This window comes from Pelodiscus sinensis, chromosome 12 (assembly GCF_052426305.1).
Source record: "Pelodiscus sinensis isolate ZL-2025 chromosome 12, ASM5242630v1, whole genome shotgun sequence".
NCBI classification, from domain to species: Eukaryota; Metazoa; Chordata; order Testudines; family Trionychidae; genus Pelodiscus; species Pelodiscus sinensis.
In genome coordinates, this window is record NC_143063.1 from 43888567 (window position 1) to 43907383 (window position 18817).

General features: G+C 44.6%; 1 protein-coding gene across 2 annotated transcripts in view; it reads left to right on the forward strand.

Moving 5' to 3' along the window:
- Positions 1–1632: 1632 nt before the first annotated feature.
- LOC102453378 (hepatocyte nuclear factor 4-beta-like) overlaps positions 1633–18817 on the forward strand; it is a 53079-nt gene continuing 35894 nt past the window's right edge. Inside the window, exons 1-4 of one of the 2 annotated variants that reach the window (XM_089781524.1) lie at positions 1752–1878; positions 8178–8262; positions 14672–14846; positions 18102–18196. In XM_089781524.1, coding sequence (XP_089637650.1) covers positions 1807–1878; positions 8178–8262; positions 14672–14846; positions 18102–18196 — 427 coding nt within the window. In that variant the 5' untranslated portion in view covers positions 1752–1806. Of the gene's footprint in view, positions 1879–8177; positions 8263–14671; positions 14847–18101; positions 18197–18817 lie in introns of both variants that reach the window. The other variant, XM_006137354.5, reaches the window with a different exon arrangement.

The window sequence follows — 18817 nt, forward strand, 5'->3', positions numbered from 1 at the left end:
GCCATGGATTTCCTGTGAGACTTTGGATAAGTCACACAGGTCCAAATCCTCGAAACCATTTAAATGTCTAACTCACATTGAAATCACTGGGCCACTTTTGTGGATCTGGGCCTTAGTGTCTCTGTGCCAGTTCCACATTTGTCAAATGTAGCACCTATAAAAGGCTCCTTCCTACCTCACAGGCTAGACGTGAGTATAGATACATTAGACTGCTCAGATGCCGTGATTACGAGAGCTACATAAACACCGTAACGAGACTGCTCGCAGCAAACACATAAAACAGGTTGTGAATCAGCCAGACGTGAGGGGAGGACGGAGGGCTAGAAAGGAAGTCTGAGAGTCCCGTTTATATATTTATTTATTGTGCAGTACTCTCCTGTCTCTATAGCAACAATGGGCAACCGAGGCGAGTGAATGGGCCGCACGAGTGGCCCTCCTTCATCTCCATGGGCCACAAGATTGTCGTAACGAAGGTGGTCTCCCGGGATAGAGCAGTTGTGCTAATTGCACTTGCGTACCTTGAATTTGTGGGGCGTGCCCATGGGTGGTAAGTGAACCTAGGGCCGGGGGAGAGAAGCCTCCCAGCCCTGCCCCTGCCTCCAGAGTCCAGCCATGGAAGCTAAACCCCACCACTATGGGGCAGGCCCCACGTGGGCAGTGCATGGCCCCAGAGCACAGGGAGGATGGGTACCATCAGCCTTGCCAGCCCTGGAGCATGAACAGCCCCAGCGTGGGCATGGCAGAAGACTGGAGGGAGCCATGCTGAAGCAGGGTGGGGTGGAGGTTTGGGAGCGGTATGTGGGCGGGGCCACACCGGGCAGTTTGAGAAGGCAACGCCTTCCCTTGCCTCTGATACCCACCGTCCACGGAAGTGCCGATTGAACCGTAGCAGCGCTTTGATCAGATGCAGAGAGAGTACATGAAGCTCACGGTCAATGTGGTGTAAAATCAGCACACACCTCATGTCATGGGCCCTGGCTTTACGTGCGTGGCACTTCAGCAATACCGGTCGGGAAAAAAAGTATGTGGCTTGAAAGCAGCAGAAACTAGCAACCCTGCATGTGAGCAATGGGAAACAAAACTTCTTGCAGGCCACACATAGGACCCCGATGGTCCGAGGGCTGCAGCTTGCCTACCATGGCTTGATAGCTTTGAAAACTCACTGAAGCCGATGGAAACCTTTATACTGACCCCACCCCGGTTTGGATTAGGCTGAAGTACTACACAAATGTGAAGCCTCATATGTTCTGACATTCTGTGGGAATGACTCTCCCTCCTCCCCCCACTGGCTCAAGTGACACCACCTGGTATTTTTGCAAGGGCACGTGGCAAATGGCAGAGAAAGGGGTCATTGAAGTGACCCAAAAGCTAAGTGACATGACCCAGAGCTGGAAGAATGGTTCAATGTGTGAATACCTCACAGCTAACACGTTTCAAAATGTTTACACAGGGATTGCCATAAACCACACTGTATTGAACTGAGGATGCAATCCAAGCTGATGTAGCCCAGGCCTTATCTGCACCATATAATCATGGTACAGGATACAGACACGCAGGTAGTGCGACAGGAGAGAGAGAGAGAGAGAGAGGTAAAGACCGTTTCCCTTCCAGCCTTCTCTTGACACTGGGAGGGGACTGTGGGGGAGTTAGGTAATCATTTGTCACATCAAGGTCCTGGGGTTGTCTCTCTTTGCAGAGGAAACCTTGGCCATGATTGACAGCGGGGCTGTTTGGACCTGTTCCGTTGCTGTTGACAAATAATAATGAAGCTTTGTCAAGCCATAATGGATATGGATATGCCAGATTATGTGGAATCCCTGGACTCCTCTTACACCATGCTGGAGTTTGAAAACCTGCGGGTGCTGCCACCAAACACTGGTGAGATTTCTGCTCAATTCCTCTTACATAGCCCGTCACCTTTGCAGAAAAGTTGGACTCCTAGGAAAGATAGATAGGCGGTGCAGGGCAAAGGGTGGAAGGGGCAATCTTGAAGCCGATGAACCTTTGTTGCGGCTGTGGTTGTGTTCAAGCCAGAGTATGATCTTTCTCTGAAAGGCTGACATGCGATGGTGGTGCTTTGAATGGCTTATTCCGCATCCCAGTTGTCTAGGTATAGTGCAAATAAAGACCCTGCCCAGAAGAGTTTGCAACCGGTTGTGAACAATTTCAATATCTGTGGTGTTCTGTAATATGAATTCTGTCTTATTTCTAAGGAGGAGGAAAATTACTTCACACACCAAGAAAAATTGTTCTCTGACAATGACGTATGTTCTCTGACAAACGTATGGTGGGAAAAAATGTCTGTATACGTAGTTGGAGCAATTTCATCCTTATAACCACCATCTTTGTTGTTACTCATAAAATATGCTGTGAACTGGGGCTGCTTATTCAAAGGTACTTAGCTAGTAAAATAACTAGACAAATGGCCGGATCACCTACCTGGGAATTGCAGTTCATTTTTAACTTTACTAAGCTTGATCCAAATCTTTTCAACACACAAAGGCACTTGGCTGTAATATGTTCTTGACCCCAGCCACCATCTGCCTTGTTCATAGAACTCCAAGAAACATGCATCGCGGTATATAGGACTACAGCATTCAGAAGTTTGTTTGATGTTGTTTTAATAGTAAACACTCTCTACAAACATTAGTCGTCTATTTCCTGGAATGTGAGGATGGACATTGTAGATTATGCAGCATAAGGCCAACCTCATAAATAAAAGTGGTTAAAACAATTAGTCCAGCCTGCGTGGATAGGCTAAGTAAGTAAAATGTCAAGAGGCTTATTTTAGTTAAGATTAATTTCTTACTGCATCACTTCTACTTACTCATTAGTGGTTTCATCAAAAGGAAATCAGGAATAATAGCGTTTCAGAGTGTGTTTTGCCAAGAACTCAAAGTTATTATGCAGGCTTACGTGAGACACAAAGGATTTCAGATCCTCTGTCCAAAAGAAAATGAAAAGGCCCAAAAGAAAATGAGAACTGTAAACTGTTCTCAAGGAAAGTTCTATGCACATCCCTTGGAAAAGGACTTTTGAAAAGTTTGGCAGCTCAAAGCTGAGTCTATCGGACTTCATGTTATTGTCACTGAACGGATTCTATTTGCTACCGTGCGTTATTCGATAGAGACATTTTGCCCTGTCATTTTACTCTTGAACAAGATACATTGTTTTTATCCATTGCACAAAATGTCCCCAAATCCAATGTAACTGTGACATAAGCCCCTGAACTTTTGAGTTTTTTTCATTATGTGAAAATTACAGGCTTGTTTTTTTTCCAAAGGCTATCTAGTTTGATATTGGGCTATTTGCCTTATTGTTAATGAATAACTGGCTCTCCCGGGAACTAGCTGTTTTGAAATTAGCTTGTTTGTCTTTGGTAAGTAGCCTTTTCTACAATTTGTAAGAATAATTTCAAAAAGAGAGGTAAAATCTCTACCCATGAAAATGTTCCCAAACCTACAGTGTTTAGGATGCATAGCTTCCTCATCAGACAATTTTAGCAATGTTTTTATGAGGTATTAAAATAGCAAAATAGTCTCACTTTAGATAATGCTTAAAAAAACAGGGAATGAGTTCAAATTAAATATATATTAATTTATTTAGGAGCCTAGTTTGTCCCCTGAAACAAATGGAAATTGGGCCCTCAATTTCAGCGGAAATAGGATAGAATAGGATCGTGTCTTCAACATATATATATAGAGAGAGAGCTTGCAAGATTCTGATCTTCTTTACAGTGGTATAAATACAATGACTTCAGTGGAGTCACTCCTAATTTGACCTGGGGTAAATGAGAGCAGAATCAGGCTCTTAATCTTCTTTCTAAAATCTACAAATCACTTAATGAAATTTAATGGCAGCAAGTTGAAAATGGAGAACAGGAAATACTGGGTCCTTTTGCAATTTATAACTAACCTGTGGAACTCACTACTGCAAGATATTATAGAAGCCTTAAGTGATTATGTTTTTTTTAAATATAAAATATAAAGATATATTTAAAAATAAAATGGGTAATCTATACTTAAATTAAAAAGAAAAAAAATAAAATTAAAAAAATAAAGGTTCCCAGTCCCCATATTTCAAAGCAAAAAATGATCAAGAATTAAGAAAAGGTACTTATTTCCTTTGTGAAATAAATTAATATACTATATTTGGGTGGAATAGTTCTTTGAAACATATAATGTTAGTGATTCTCAGGCCATGTCTTTACTAAATGGAAGATGGATGCTGCTGTGATCCATCTTCTGGAGTTTGATTTGGTGAGTCTAGTTAAGACTTATTAAATCAACTCAGAGGGCTCCCCTGCTGAGGGTCCATACTCCTACTACTCCAAGGAGTAAGGGAAGCCAATAGGAATATTTGGTCCCATTGGCATCCCACTGTGAGGATGGGTGAGGGGGACACGAAAAAAAGTACATCAACTCCAGCTACGTAATTAATGTAGCTGGAATTGCATATTTTGACTTGGCCTTCCCAGTGTAGACCTGTCATAAGGGAGAGAGGATACCAGACGAGCAGGAACATTGGTCTGTTCCAGTATGGCAGTGGTAGAAAGTGTTTCTTAATGGTTAAAATCATCCTAGTTTTGTGTTTGTATGTTTACAGTAGCTATGGGTAAAAGGTTATGTTCAAGGTAGCTGACTGTAGTTGTCTGTTCTTCTGTGTTAAGCTGGTGGAATTGGATACTTGTCAAATACTGTAGCAATATCAGAAGCACCTCTTGAAATTTGGCTTGCCTGTAAAATCAGTATTTTCTTTATACAGCTTATCAAATATAAATTGTACCCATGAGCTAATAAGTGGGCAATAAGTTAAGTGGAGTTAGTTAACCAAAACATGTGTATATATCATGACAAACTCTAAAACAAATGAACATTTTTCATTTATTTCAAATAGTTATGTGATTTTAATGAGCTATTTCGAAATAAAATATTAGAATTTTAAAAAATTGTATTTTTAATTTTCCTATGGAAAAAACGATCTTGTCTTGCTTTTCTATCTCTTTGGGAAACAGGAGGAGAAGCAGAAAAGCAAGAGAGAGAATTTTTCCCAATGAGAATTAAATATTTGTCGAAAATGGGAAATTTCAAAGAAACTAGCTTTTATTGTGCAAAAAAGTTTGATTTGTCATTAAAATCTGCCATTGATCAATTTTAACCAACTCTTAGGTTAACCCTACTTACTTAGCTATGATAATTTCCGTTTACGTAAGAGAAGCCCATGAATTAATTCTGAAAGGGTGCATCTACATTGCACCCATAGCTCAAAATAAACTACGCAATTTGAGCAACATAAATTGCATAGCTTATTTCAAGTGAGTTTTGAAAAAGCTTATTTTAAAATGTGGCATTTCGAAATAAACCGCTGTTCCAAAATGTCCCTTAATCTTCGTGGAACAAAGTTTAGCGAAATAGCAAGCCCATTATTTCGAAATCTATTTCGAAAAAATGGGCTTCTTTAAAAGACACGGAATAGCTATTTCGTGATACTGGAAGAATCCTGAAATAGCGCCACAGTGTGGACATACCCAATTTTCAGTTTTCTTTGTACTTTTATATATACCTGAGAAATGTGATGAACGTAGCAATGCTTAGTTCAGAAATGAAGAAAGGAATATGTTGCAGGAGTAGAAGAGAGCATTAACATTTTGTCCACTTCAGATAGAAAGAATATCACACAAAAAAAAAAAAAAAAAAGGAGGCGGGGAGAGGAAAAATCAATGTTCGCTTTTTCTTTTCTTTATAAACTACCTGTTCTTTTAGTGCCAACAGGAAACACTGAACCTAGGACCTCTGGAGCTTAGTGCATGAGCGTCTACAGCCTGAACTAAAATCCGGCTGCCGCTCAGCTAAGGCTGCAGAGCAGACTCATTCTTTCTCTCTGTAAGTGGTCTAAGTGCCACTCTATAGGGCAGTACCACACCCAGTAGGTGTGTTGATTACTTTTAACTGGAGAAATATTCCTGCTTGGTACAATCCTGTTTACTTTACCTTGGCTACAATTGCGTCTATTTTTTTCCTCGTAGTCCTTTATGTGGTGCTATTTTTACCCACGCACTTTCTGGGTGTGGTTCACTGTCCCATGTAGTGGCACTCACGCCACGTCCAGAGAGAAAGAATAGGTCTGCTCTACAGCCTGAGCTGAGAAGCAGCTGGCTTTTAGCTTAAACTGTAGAGGCTCAATGCACTAACCTCCAGCGGTCGCAGGTTCTATTCCACCCGTCAGTGTAACACTCCAGCACATCAGAGATTTCAATACAGTTACAATTTTTCTTGTAAATTTATACTAATCACTTTGCCAATTGCACTATAAATAAGGCTCCCATCTGTGGTGATGTTCTTTTATCTATCGTAGCATTCAGCCACCAAATTGTCTTACTCTTAAAGCAGGGGTGGGGAACCCCAAAACAAACCAAACCAAACCCTCATTGATGTGGCCCCTGACTGAGGAGGAAAAGGAAACTCCCCACGTTCCCCACTCCAGAGCCTATGGGGGTCCACACTAGTAGATTTTGTGTGTTCCAGCCCTGGGATGCGGCAGGGGAGGACTGTAGCACCAGCAGTGGGTTCCTTGATGCCGGAGGCTGGATCCAGGCAAGGCAGGGGCCCCATCTGGCCCCTGGGTGTAAGGTTCCCCACCCCTTGAAGAGTTCAACTTGCCCCTATTAAAATCTCACTCTCAGCCAAGCAGCAGTCTGACCCTTGTGTAGTCATCGTTAAGGCCAAGTCCAGCTAGTGAAGATAACTATAAAGCAATAAGAAACATTTTGCCAGTCAGAGGGTGTGTATGTCTGCATGTTCCACAGTCTATCCATCTGCTTGTAAGAAGATTTACTCATGCTCATAGGTCTCTGCTAGGTCAGATACTGTGTGGATTTAGGAACAATTAATCTAAATTGATTTTGATCTTTAAAATCCTTCAGCTTCTTGGAGGTTGCAAAGCTGATTTATAACCTATGTGAATTGCATCAGAGCAACATTACATTGCAAAATCTGAATTTGCATGTCACCATTTTGGAGCTGACAATAGTACTCACATTTTTGTGTGCCCCCAAATTTAGATTTACAAATGGAAACTGCAAATCTGGCACATTTTACATCAGTTTTAGTGTGTACAAAATTGGCAACTAAACACAATGCACCCCTTTGGAATATGCATCTTTTCATACATCACTTTAGGTGCATATACAGTTTTTAAAAAGGTGACCTATTATGTCTTTGCAGTGATCTAAGTCCTGCATGGGGCCTGGAAGGAAGACTTTACCTATTAACCTTCTTTAGGTATCCACTTTATCATTAGTGGAAGTAGATCTTTAAAGCAAAATTTGGATCTCAAGTGAATTCTGAGCCCAAGTACAAATTTTGGGGCATTCAAACCTTGGATGTTGATAAAGGCTCATTTTCCTTTTTATGTATTGTTTGTATTCCAGTAGTATGCAATGGCCTCCCCTCCAACTCATCGGATGACATGGTGCTTTCTACTTTTGTTAGTCTCAAAGCTTGGTCTACACAGGGGCTTTATTTTGAAATAACTCGTCACCCTAGGTCAAATTTATAAGTGGAGCATCCACATTGCTAAGCCCGTTACTTTGAAATAACGGGCCATGGAATTTGAAATCTGTACTCCTGCTTTTCATCGGGAATAACGCTAATTCTGAAATAGTTATAGTGAAGTAACAGTAGTGTGGATATGCCAGTGCCCCTATTTTGAAATAACTCCTCCTCAGAGAAATTCAAACTAATTATTCCCCAGAGCTTCCTGGCATTCTAAGTCCTAGGTAGTGTGTCCTCATTAACGGAACCTGATTCACACTAATTTTGAGGTTTCCCCCTAGTGCGAAAATGCTAGTTCGCTTTTGTTAAATCAGGAGTTAAGTCGAATTTACTAATTTCAAAATAGTTTCCTAGTGTAGACATGGCCTAAGGTGCCACAGGACCACTCATTGGTTTTAATGGTCTTCACCACCATCTGAGCCCCAAACTAAATAAACAAAACTAAAAGGTTGTGGGGGGGGGGGGGGGGGAAGGGGGGAATGTGACTATCCAAGGTCAAGTGGCAGGTCACTAGACAAGATGAGAAATTAAATCTAGGTAGCATAAGTCTTACAAGGAGCAGTAGCTAAGTAATTAAGGCCCTCGACTGCAATCACAAAAGTCATGGATTTGTTTCTTGCTCAGACTCATACTGAATCCTGCTCACCCCCCTGCAGAATGGGTACCAGATCCCTAAGGCTTGGGAAGTCACAGATGGTTAGACGTGATGGTAGGTGCATCGCTCCCTTGCGTATTGTTGGTTGTGGGAACAGACCTGTTGAATCATATCAGAGAGAAAAGCCATTTAAGGCAAGCTGTGATCTTCAGTCTCAACCACAAGACCACCCTTCCTCTCCTTTGCTATAACTGCGTAATTTAATGTCTTCCTTTCAGCCATGCTTTACTATTGACTTTTACACAGAATTGACTTACTGACTTATACACCGAATATACCAGTGCTCATTTCTAGTCTCCCATCTAGACCTGCACTTTCCTGACTGAGGGTTTCAGACAATTTTTCAGATATTAGGCTAGGCAATAAATTTCCAGATTTTATGTTGATGATACATGCCATCTGAATCTCAGGCAAGTCTTGGACTTTGAGAGTAATTTTTCTGCCAGACAATTTTGGCAGTGAATACATTTCAGTGATGCTCCCTGAGAGTAGACTGATGTTTTGATGCAATGACCCTTTTGTTCTGCCCAGAAACCATCCAGAACTAGGATCAGCTTTTCAGACTGTATCTAATGATTAGTCTTTGTTTAGCAAGAAGAATGTAGCTAATGGAGTTTTTTCAAAGCCCAACAGATGTCTCACAGGAAAAGTGTATGACAAGTTTTGTTTAAAGACAATACAGTGATATGATGGAGACAAGCAACTATAACTTTTACACAATGCTGTGATTTTGTACTTGATATAGGTCCTCTAGTGACGACGTATCTCTGCCTTTCTTTCAGTCCAACCCCAAGCAACCCCACATAGATGTAGGTTGGAAATCCAGATCAGGTCCAATGTTTGCAACGTGAGCACGTTGTCTGGTAATGTTTTCATGAAAACAGGACTTTTTTGCTGTTCATTTTCTCCTCCGTATTCAGAGTCAGTCGGTAGTTTGTGACAGAGGTATAAATAGTGTTTTGACATCTGTACTTACCCTGGCTGAACTGCTAACTACTGACAACCAGATCACTATTATCTTCTGAATAGGACACGTCATTGCACACGGTGACCTGGACTTTGGACTGAGTTACACTGCATTGGGTTAATGAATCCCAGCCTAAGTTACAGCTCCGTAATTCTATTCAAGTCAGTGGTGTTTTTCTGGGTGTAAATTAGGGCAGAATTTGATCCATTAACTTCAAATAAATTGAATCATGAAACTTCTGAGATGACCTATGGGTGTTTCAGCCAGAGGGAGACGCTGTGATGAATCATGGGAGGTATAATCTGTCCAGAACTGTGAGGACAGGGCCTCCAGAACTACAACCCTCACGAGGTAGAGATTAATGTCAACTTGAAACAAAACAAAATGTTTAATTTTCATTTTCCCAATGGAACATTCTTCTAACTTGTCTCATGGAAACGTTTGATTTTGATGAAACCTCCTCTTCCAATGAGAATTGTTCCTTTAACAATTTTTTTGGTTCTAATGATCATGAACAGTCTGGCTATATTTATATACAGAGAACGACTATTGTTTTTTAAAGGGCCAGATTCTGCTATACTTACTCACTTTAAGTAAAGCCTTGTTCAGTGAAAATCACTGGAACTGCTGTTGAGGTGAGTAACGCTAGAAGAACTGGGCCAAAAAAATATCTAAAACCAAGCACTGCAGCCTTAGCCTGAGCAAAACTCTGAGGCCTGGTCTACATTACATGTGAAGGTCAAAGTAAGATATGCAAATCTAGCAATGTAAATTATGTAGCTGGAGACAGTGTATCTTACATCGCATTTCTGTGCTGTCCACACAGCAGGAGGCCAACAGGAGTAAATGTTTCCATTGGCTTCCCTTACTCCTCATGAGGAGCAGGAGTACTGGTGCTGACATGGATGCCCTTTGAGTTCAATCTAGTGGGTCTATACTATATCCAGTAAATCGAACCATGGAAGCTCAACCACTGTAGCATCGATCTTCGGTGTAGTGTAGACATGCACTCATTAACTCAGGGTCAAGCAGTGAAACCCTTACTCACATTGTGAACAGTTTCTCACCTAGTGACTGCCACACAATTACTCTTGGGCGTAAAAGCTCTCTGGGGTTTCACAGTCTAGCCTTTTGATGGGATATTAGCTTTTAAGAACTGGGCTCTACTGAAAACCAAAAAGCCCTCTGGATCCAAATTCTGTCCTGAGTTGCCTTGCTCCAACTCCTCTGAAGTCAATGTAGGCTGCATGGGTGTAACGAAGAGAAATGGCCTCCTTAATTATAATTTTTGTCGTGCAATTGTTTTTTTTACTGGAACTCAAAATCAAATAGCCAATGAGACTGTTTATTGCAGCCAGGGTAACCATATGCTTTCCCAGCAAAGAAGTAGGTGGATTGTGAAGCTGTATTGACATTTAGCTAATATTGACAACATACAGCATACTGGAGATATTGTTCCAATGGAGTTCATTCTATGTTGAACACTCACAAATGTAAGACTGGCAAGATGAATACAAACTTGGGTTATCTGCTGCCTAAGGGCTTTCCCTTGAGAGAAAATGAGCACCTTCTCCAAAATGCTGACCATTCACCACCTATAGACATCAGTGAAAACTGAGGGCACTGCACCTCATAGAATTTGAAAAGTAGTGAATTGCTATTTCTGCACATACTATTGGCTAAGGATTATGCACATACATATTGTTATTATTACAGGCTGAACTTCTCTAGTCTGGCATCCTTAGGACCTGACCACAAACTATGTACTCCACTCAAAAACTGGGCAATTCTTATTGCAGAAAATTAATTTTTCTCATTGTATCCAGGGGTAAAATAAACAGATACAGGTGGAACCTCTCTAGTCCTGGACCACAGGAGGACAGTAATGTCTATCAGCATGACCAACATTTCTTCTGCTTACTGTGCTCTGAGAAGACATTTAGGGGTAAATTAGAGCTAAATAACAGCACAGAACACTGAGAGCCAAGACTGGTGGCTGTAAACAAACTTTATGAGACCACGGGAAACTTGGCTCCACCCCTAATAAATGGATACCCAGATAACTAAAACTATGCTGGACCACAGAAGTTGCAGACATCTGGACTACAGAGATTCAATCTGTATTATGCTATCTTTTATCCCACATCCCATTCTATGGCTTACTTGTTTGCCTCATCCATCTGTTATACCTTGTCTCTTAGCTGATAAATATTTTGGGGCCAGTGCTGTTATTTATTATGTTTATACAATATCTAGCATATTGGGGCACGGACCTATTTGATCACTAAGTATTACCACATAATAAATAGCAATTAAGTCATTAAAGCTGGTAGAAATGTATTGGGTGAAAAAGGAATTTTGATAAAAATATATAGCTTTTCATCAAAAACAAATGTCATGTTGGAATTTTTGGTAAAAAAAAATTCAATTTGCAATAAAAATGTTTGGATTTTTGGTAAAAATGTTCAGTTTTTGAAAACTAAAGGCTTTTAGATTTTTACGGGACAAAATTTTTTTCATGTGATATTTTGATGACAATGAAGTACATTTCTTTTTAAAATATCACTTATAAAACAATCTGGAATTTTCTGACTAGCACTGATAGTCATCCAGTATAACTGGGAAGAACCAGATCCTAATTGTATGCATTACAGATTTGCAAGTATTCCAAGTTTTAATTGAAGATTAAGACTGAAGATCCAGAAAACATGATTTATGAAGGATTAGGCCTCAGATGGAGTAGTGTGTCTAGCTCTGGGTACCAGAGGAAAGATGTGGAGAAATTGGAGAAGGTGCAGAGAAGAGCAACAGGAATGATTAAAGGTCTAGAAAACATGACCTATGAGGGAAGACTGAAAGAATTGGGGGTTTTTAGTTTAGAAAGAAGACTGAGGGGGGCATGATAGCAGCTTTTAAGTACTTAAAAGGGTTGTCACAAGGAGGAGGGAGAAAAATTGTTCCGCTCAGCCTCTGAAGATAGGACAAGAAGCAATTGGCTTAAACTGCAGCAAGGGAGGTTTAGGTTGGACATTAGGAAAAACTTTCTGGAACGGCAGTTACGCACTGGAATAAATTGCCTAGGGAGGTTGTAGAAAATCCATCACTGGAAAATTTTAAGAGCAGGTAAGAGAAGCATGTGTCAGGGATGGTAGATGGTGCATGGTTCAGCCATGAGATCTCTTGAGGTCCCTTCCAGTTCCAGCATTCTATGATTCTTTTCTTCAGCGACCCATGTTACCTCTTCCTGTTCAGGTCTGCTTTCCTCTCTAGGGTTTTCTCCCTCTTCAGCATACTATAAACTGAGGTTCTCCCCACCCCACACTGATTTGATCCTGGGAGGTGCTGAATGTCCTCACATCCTGTACATTTTGATGATCTCACCACATAATGGAGTCAGGCAGCAGACACTGCTGGGCCACGAACCGCTGGTTGCCGGGCCACGGCAGCTCTGGGAAGCTGGGGGACACGGCCCAGCGCCACCCCTTCCGCCGCAGCTCTCAGGAGTGGTGTGTCCTGCCCTGCCTCTCAGCTCCGGACAGCAGCAGAGTTCCTCCTGGATGCAGAAGAGTGGTTTGCTGTGTGCTGGAAGGGTCGCGTGGAGCCTGGCACAACAGCCTTAGAGCAGGCGCAACCCGGGCAGGAGCGCTCAGCTGGCAGCTGGGAGGCAGCACAGGACTAGGTGAGGGGGGTGGGGCAGGCATTGAGGATTATGGGGCGGGGATAGTGCTGAAGGACTCTGGGGTTGGAGGGCTCTAAGAAGCGGGGGGCAAGTACTTGGGGAGCTCTAAGGAGGGAGGGGCTCTAAAAGGTGAGGGGCTGACACTGGGGGGCACTGGGACATCTCGGGAGGGGAGCTGGCATTGGGCACTTCGGGGGTGGGGCTAGTCGTATGGGCTATGTGAGCAGGGCTGGCACTGGGGGGCTCTGTGGATGGGGCTAATACTGGGAACTGGGAGCTGGAACTGGGGTGGGGTTCTGGGAGGTTGGGTGCAGTGGGGTTCTGGAAACAGGAGGCTGGCACTGGGGGTCTGGTGGTAGTGGAGCTCTACAGGGTGGGGGGCAGCCACTGAGGCATTTGGGATGGGAGGCTGGCACTGAGGGGCTCTGAGCGCAGGAGGCTGGCATTGGGGGGTTTTGGTGCGGGGGACTCTGGGTCAGTGCCTGGTACTGGAGATTATTGGAGGGGTTGGAGACTCTAGGGATTAGGTCTTGTGCTGGGGGGCTTAGAGGGTTGGGGCGTACCCTAGCCCTGGCCCCCAGAGCTGCCACGAACAGCCAGCGTCATCTGCAGCAGCCACCTGCCATGTGGAGACTGCCAGAGCTGAAGCAGGCTGTTCTCAGCGGATCTGGGGCTGGGGCTTTTGTTGGACATTTTACTTGCATATTTGCATATCCATTGTTTACATAATGAATATGCAAATAACATGATACTGGTCCGCCAATAGGTGGTGAATGGATTTGTTGGTCCGTGGGATGAAAAAGGTTGGGAACCACTGCGATAGACCTAGAAACACTGTTCTGACTCATGCTAACAGCAACATTCCACCTGGCTACCCCTGTGGAAGAAATCTTCATCATCTGGGTCTTTTCCAAAGTGTCTCATTTCCAGACCGGACCCTAAATTACCAAGATTAAGTGGAAGGCTGGTTGTGTGGTCAAAGTCCATGAAGAATTTTCAGAAAATACATGTCAGGGCCAAATTTTCACAGCGATGTCAGTTCACTCTCTGAAACTTGTGCCTGTGAGTTTAACGAGTGGAAACGGTGGCAACGATCGGTCTCCTGTCAAGGTTAATGAGTCTTTCCGTGGACCTTCAGGGGAGCTTTCTGGGAGGTTAGGCTGTTAGATGTGGCTTCTGGGAAGAAATGTAGACATTGTTTTCAACAAAATGGCCCTATGCACATCCTTATTGCACCTCCCTAAACTCTGGTTCAGCAACATCCACGGTCCGGGATCACAGATGTTCCAGGCCAGAGAGCCCCCGAGGCCGGGACTCAGACAGCAGAACTGTCAGCAGGTGGGAGCTCTGTCTGGTGGGGCTGGCAGCAGCCCGGCAGGGAAGCCATAGCCAGAGCCACATGACAGCGTGGCACGGAAGCAGTAGCAACTCAGCAGGCAGCCAAGCTGGGACCAGCAGCAGGCATCCTGGCCAGGACCAGTGGCAGGTGACCAGCTGGGACTGGAGGACTGGCCTGTGGCAGGTTAGGGGATTAGGGAGCTGGTAGCAAGGGACCTCCTCTGGTCTGGCAAATCCCCTCATTTGGGACTAGTCAGGTCCCAAGAGTGCTGGCCCAGGGAGGTCCAAGCTGTAGTATACTGAAGGTCCTGAAAATGGTACAGGATCACCTCTAGGTAGAAGCAATGATGGAGAGGTGGGGTGTGTCCACCTGTGTAGGGTGGCGGGTGGGTGTGTACAATTAGGAGCATATTTCAATGCTTTCTTTTCACCTTGGTGCCTGCTGAAAAGACCTAACCGACTCTATGTCCGGTCTGCAGAAGCCATCGCCGCAGAGTCGACGAACGCCAGCCTGCAAGGCGGCAACAGCATCAGCTCCTTGTGCTCCATCTGCGGGGACCGCGCCACCGGGAAACATTACGGGGCTTCCAGCTGCGATGGCTGCAAAGGGTTCTTCCGAAGAAGCGTCCGCAAGAATCACGTCTATTCGTGCAGGTATTGAACACGGCGGGGCTTTGCCACTGTAAGCGCCTGGGGGCAGGAACCATCTCTTCCTGCATCTCTGTGCTGTGCCTGGTGCAATGTGGTCTCTGCCTCAGTTTGGGCCACAGGCAGGGAATAATATGAACAAAAATGCAGGTTGCACCTCTGTAAACCTGGACTCTCTCAGGATCAGAGACTCCTGGTGCGCTGCTGGGAGTGGGGGCAGGGGGGCTAGGAGCCCAGTGTCCTGCAGAGGGGGCAGGAGCATGGCGTGCAGCCCAGCTGGGCTGCTTGGGGGGTCAGGAAGTTGCCACACTGCCAGAGGGAGGCATGGGGAGGGATCCAAGAAGCCTGGCGTGCGGCTTAGGTGGGCTGAAGAGGGGGGAAGAAAACTCAGTGGGGGGGCAGGGCAGAGGCTGGGGCCGGCAGCAGGTTGGCCATAAATGACCTCCCCTGGTTTGGCAAAATCCCTCATCCAGGACCTGCCAGGTCTCAAGGGTGCCCAGCCAGGGAGGTCCAACCTGCATAATGAAATCTGGTTTTCTGAGCACAGGATTGGGAGCAGGGAATTCCTGAATTCTAGATCCCTCTCTGCATTTGATACCTTCTGTTCCCTGAAATAGTCCTGGGTGGTTTTTTCCCCTCACTTTCCCCACCGGTAAAGTGGGAGACAATTATATCCCCAGAGAACACGTGAGGACTGGTTAATTTGTGTTGAGCATTAAATATTATTATCGGGTTCTTACGGGTAGTTTTGACCCAATAATCTTAGGCAGTGCCACAGCAGTCGCGAGTCAACGTTCTGCAACCTGGTTTCTAAACAGGGTGAATATTAAATTTTCTTAGTGTTAATTAAAATTAACCCCCTAACCCAGTCACCTCCGAAGCCTGCCCCTTGTCTTGTTTTATTTTTTTTTAACACACAAAAGCTTGCATAGGGCCATACATCAATTATTTTACAGCCCCCCATGTGACAAAAATGGGGCAGCTATGATTCACCCACATTCTGGCAGGCAGGAGTATATGCAAGAGGATTATTTACCAGAAAGGGGTCATAAACTATACAGCAGTTATCTTAGTTGACCTTAGAAAGATGATGTTTACTTACAAGAAGGAACAACAGTATAGGGGATTATTCATAGAGAACTGGCGCTTGGGAAGTTTCATTCTGCTGCAGCGATATTCTTCAGGTAAGGGAGTCCCAGACCTGTAAAAACACTTGCCCCCCTGTTTTGTTGTAGGAGAACCTGCTTATAAGGCATTTGTCACTGCCCGATCTTCCAGCCTCAGAAGTCAGTGGGTTTGGTGGAGTGTACTGTCCCCCATCAATCATCATTAATCCTAGCAGGAAAATGGAAATCTTGTTGGATTTCTCAGAATCTGCTGCTCACGTCTTCCCAAGAGCCACATACCATGTTGCTGTATTATTTTATCCCTTTGGAATCTATGAATCACAGTGTGATACTTAGCATCATAGGGAAGAGCCTTTGACTCAAATCCAGTTCAATGACAAGCACCCTCCACGCATCCTGTGAACGGCTAGTTGGGCCATTCTGTCATTAGCTGAGCTGGGAGAAACATTGTTGCCACGTCCTCAGAGAGTTCTTGGGTTGTGAATCAGGCTCTGTGCCATTCTGTGAAATCTCCCCTGCTTTTACAAGGAATGTTTTCTGGCCAGACGGGACCAAGTGGTCCTGGGGCAAGATGTGTATGGTGGTGGCTGTGCACACCAAAAAGGGGCGGAGCCTTGGGCAGAAGGGGCGGGACCTCAGGCAGTCAGCTCACAGAGATGCCCAGACTGCGGCACGCCCCCCCACCACACTCTTATTGCTGCGTGGGGCCAATAGAGGCTGTCAGCTCCCGTCACCAAGATCATCTTCTAAAACAAACAAGCCAGGGCAAGGGACATGGTAAAAACCAGGCTCCAGCCTCCAGATCTTTTGTTTTTGCCAAAATCTTCAGCAGAAGAAAAACCTTCTGTATTACATCATCTAAAAACTGTGAACCAGAGTCATCTCAAAAGGGAAAAGGGAAATATTCAATTCCAAACATGTCAAAATCAAACAGCTCAGCCTCATCAGAAAGTTCAGCTCCACGTATTGTCAGGGTGAAATGTTAGAATCAGCACAATCCCACCAAACATTTCACTACCGATGCATCAGTATTTCCCAAATCCTGAAATTTTCTACCTGGTGCCCTCTTCACTCATGCCCAGTAGCTAGGACAGTTGCTAGGTTTCTGACAGACCTGGGTTCTAATCCCAGATCTATTAGCAACCTGAGGGGAAGCAGTTTGCCCAGGGGCACCAGGGGCACATCTCTAGTTACCGGAAGATCGACGCTCCGGAGGTCGATCTTCTGGTGTTTGATTTAGTACAGACCCGTAAATCAAATGCTGAGGGTAGCTTCTGCCAGCGTCCAGTACTCCTCCTTTTGAGAGGAATAAGGGAAGTTGACAGAGGCATTTGCTCCTGTTGGCCTGCCACAGTGTGGATGCACCATGGCTCAGTTTAAGGTAAGCCAACTCCAGTTACACATTTTTCGTAACTGAGGTTGCATAACTTTAGGTGACCTTCCTGGTCTAGTGTAGACCAGGCCTAGTAGGCCTGGGATTAGAACCCATGTCCATCAGAAACCTAGTTACTGTCCTCTTTCCCCTCCCACTCATTGTCCATTTATTTTGTCTATGCTACATCTTAAGTTAATGTAATTTATGTCATTCAAGGGCATAAAAAGTCCCATCCCCTCTTCCCCCCGCAAGCGACACAAATAACACCAGTGTGGACAGCACAAGGCTTTCCCCCTCCCCCAGAAGTTCCCCATAGGCACCCCTGGTGGTGGGAGAAGACTGTGCGTGCGCCCCCTTCTGTCCCCAGGCCAATCAGAGCTTGGCGGCAGGGGAGCATGCAAAGTCTCCTCCCATCTTGCCAGGAGCATGTGGCACTTGGAAGTGCTGTGTGCTTCCTGCTGGGGGCGGGGAAGAGGCAGGTCGGAGGAAACTTTGTGGGCTTCCCCCCACCCCCAGACCCTAATTGGCCTGGGGCGGGGGAGCACCAGGGCCTTCGCAGGCTGAATCAACTCGCTTGGTGGTCCAAATCCAGCCTACGGAGGCCCTTTTGCCCACCCCTGCCTTAGCTTGTACGCTCTCCAGGGCAGGGGCTATATTTCACTACCACCTAAAGCACAATGAGCTTCTGACCTTGCTACGGTAATACACCTACTAATAACGGACAGGGCTTTTCCTCAGTATTTGCCCTCCTTTCTTCAGGTTCAGCCGACAGTGCGTGATAGACAAGGACAAGAGAAACCAGTGCAGGTACTGCCGGCTGAAGAAGTGCTTCAGGGCCGGGATGAAGAAAGAAGGTAGGCGCTGTAAGGTTGTGTGTCCTCTTGCATTTCAAAGGGATGTGCTCTCTCTCTCTCTCACCCTCCCCCACAGCAGCAGATATCACAACTGTGACAGAGCAGAAACAGGCAGCTCCCCCCAATGAGACATTTATTGCTATCTCCCTACAGAAAGACCATTATTTATTTCAGCCGCTGGGAGTGCGGGGGCTTTTTTTTCCCCTTGAAGCAAAAAGACTGTTTAGCATTTATTTTTCTAAAGGAGTGTATAGAAATTGCTTTGCCTCTGTAGAGTTAATTCACTCTACGGTACATAATAATATGAACATGGTAGGATATCCTCCATCACATGCTACAGTGCGAGTGTAGGCTTGTCATCAAAGTAAGAACCGGTGTAGCAATGGGTGTTTGGATTCTATATCTAGCTGTACTAGATGGCTTTAGCAAGGAATTTCCCCCAAAAACTTCTATTTTCCATCCCACTTTTTGTCTTATTTATAGAGACTGCAGGTTCCCATGGGCAGACATTCTCTTACTCCTCTGTTTTGGACTGGAAATGCTAGACATTTCAAAAAATTGCACATCCTGAATTGGGTTAGAGAGACAGACTCTTGAAAACATTTGTGAACCAAAAATCTG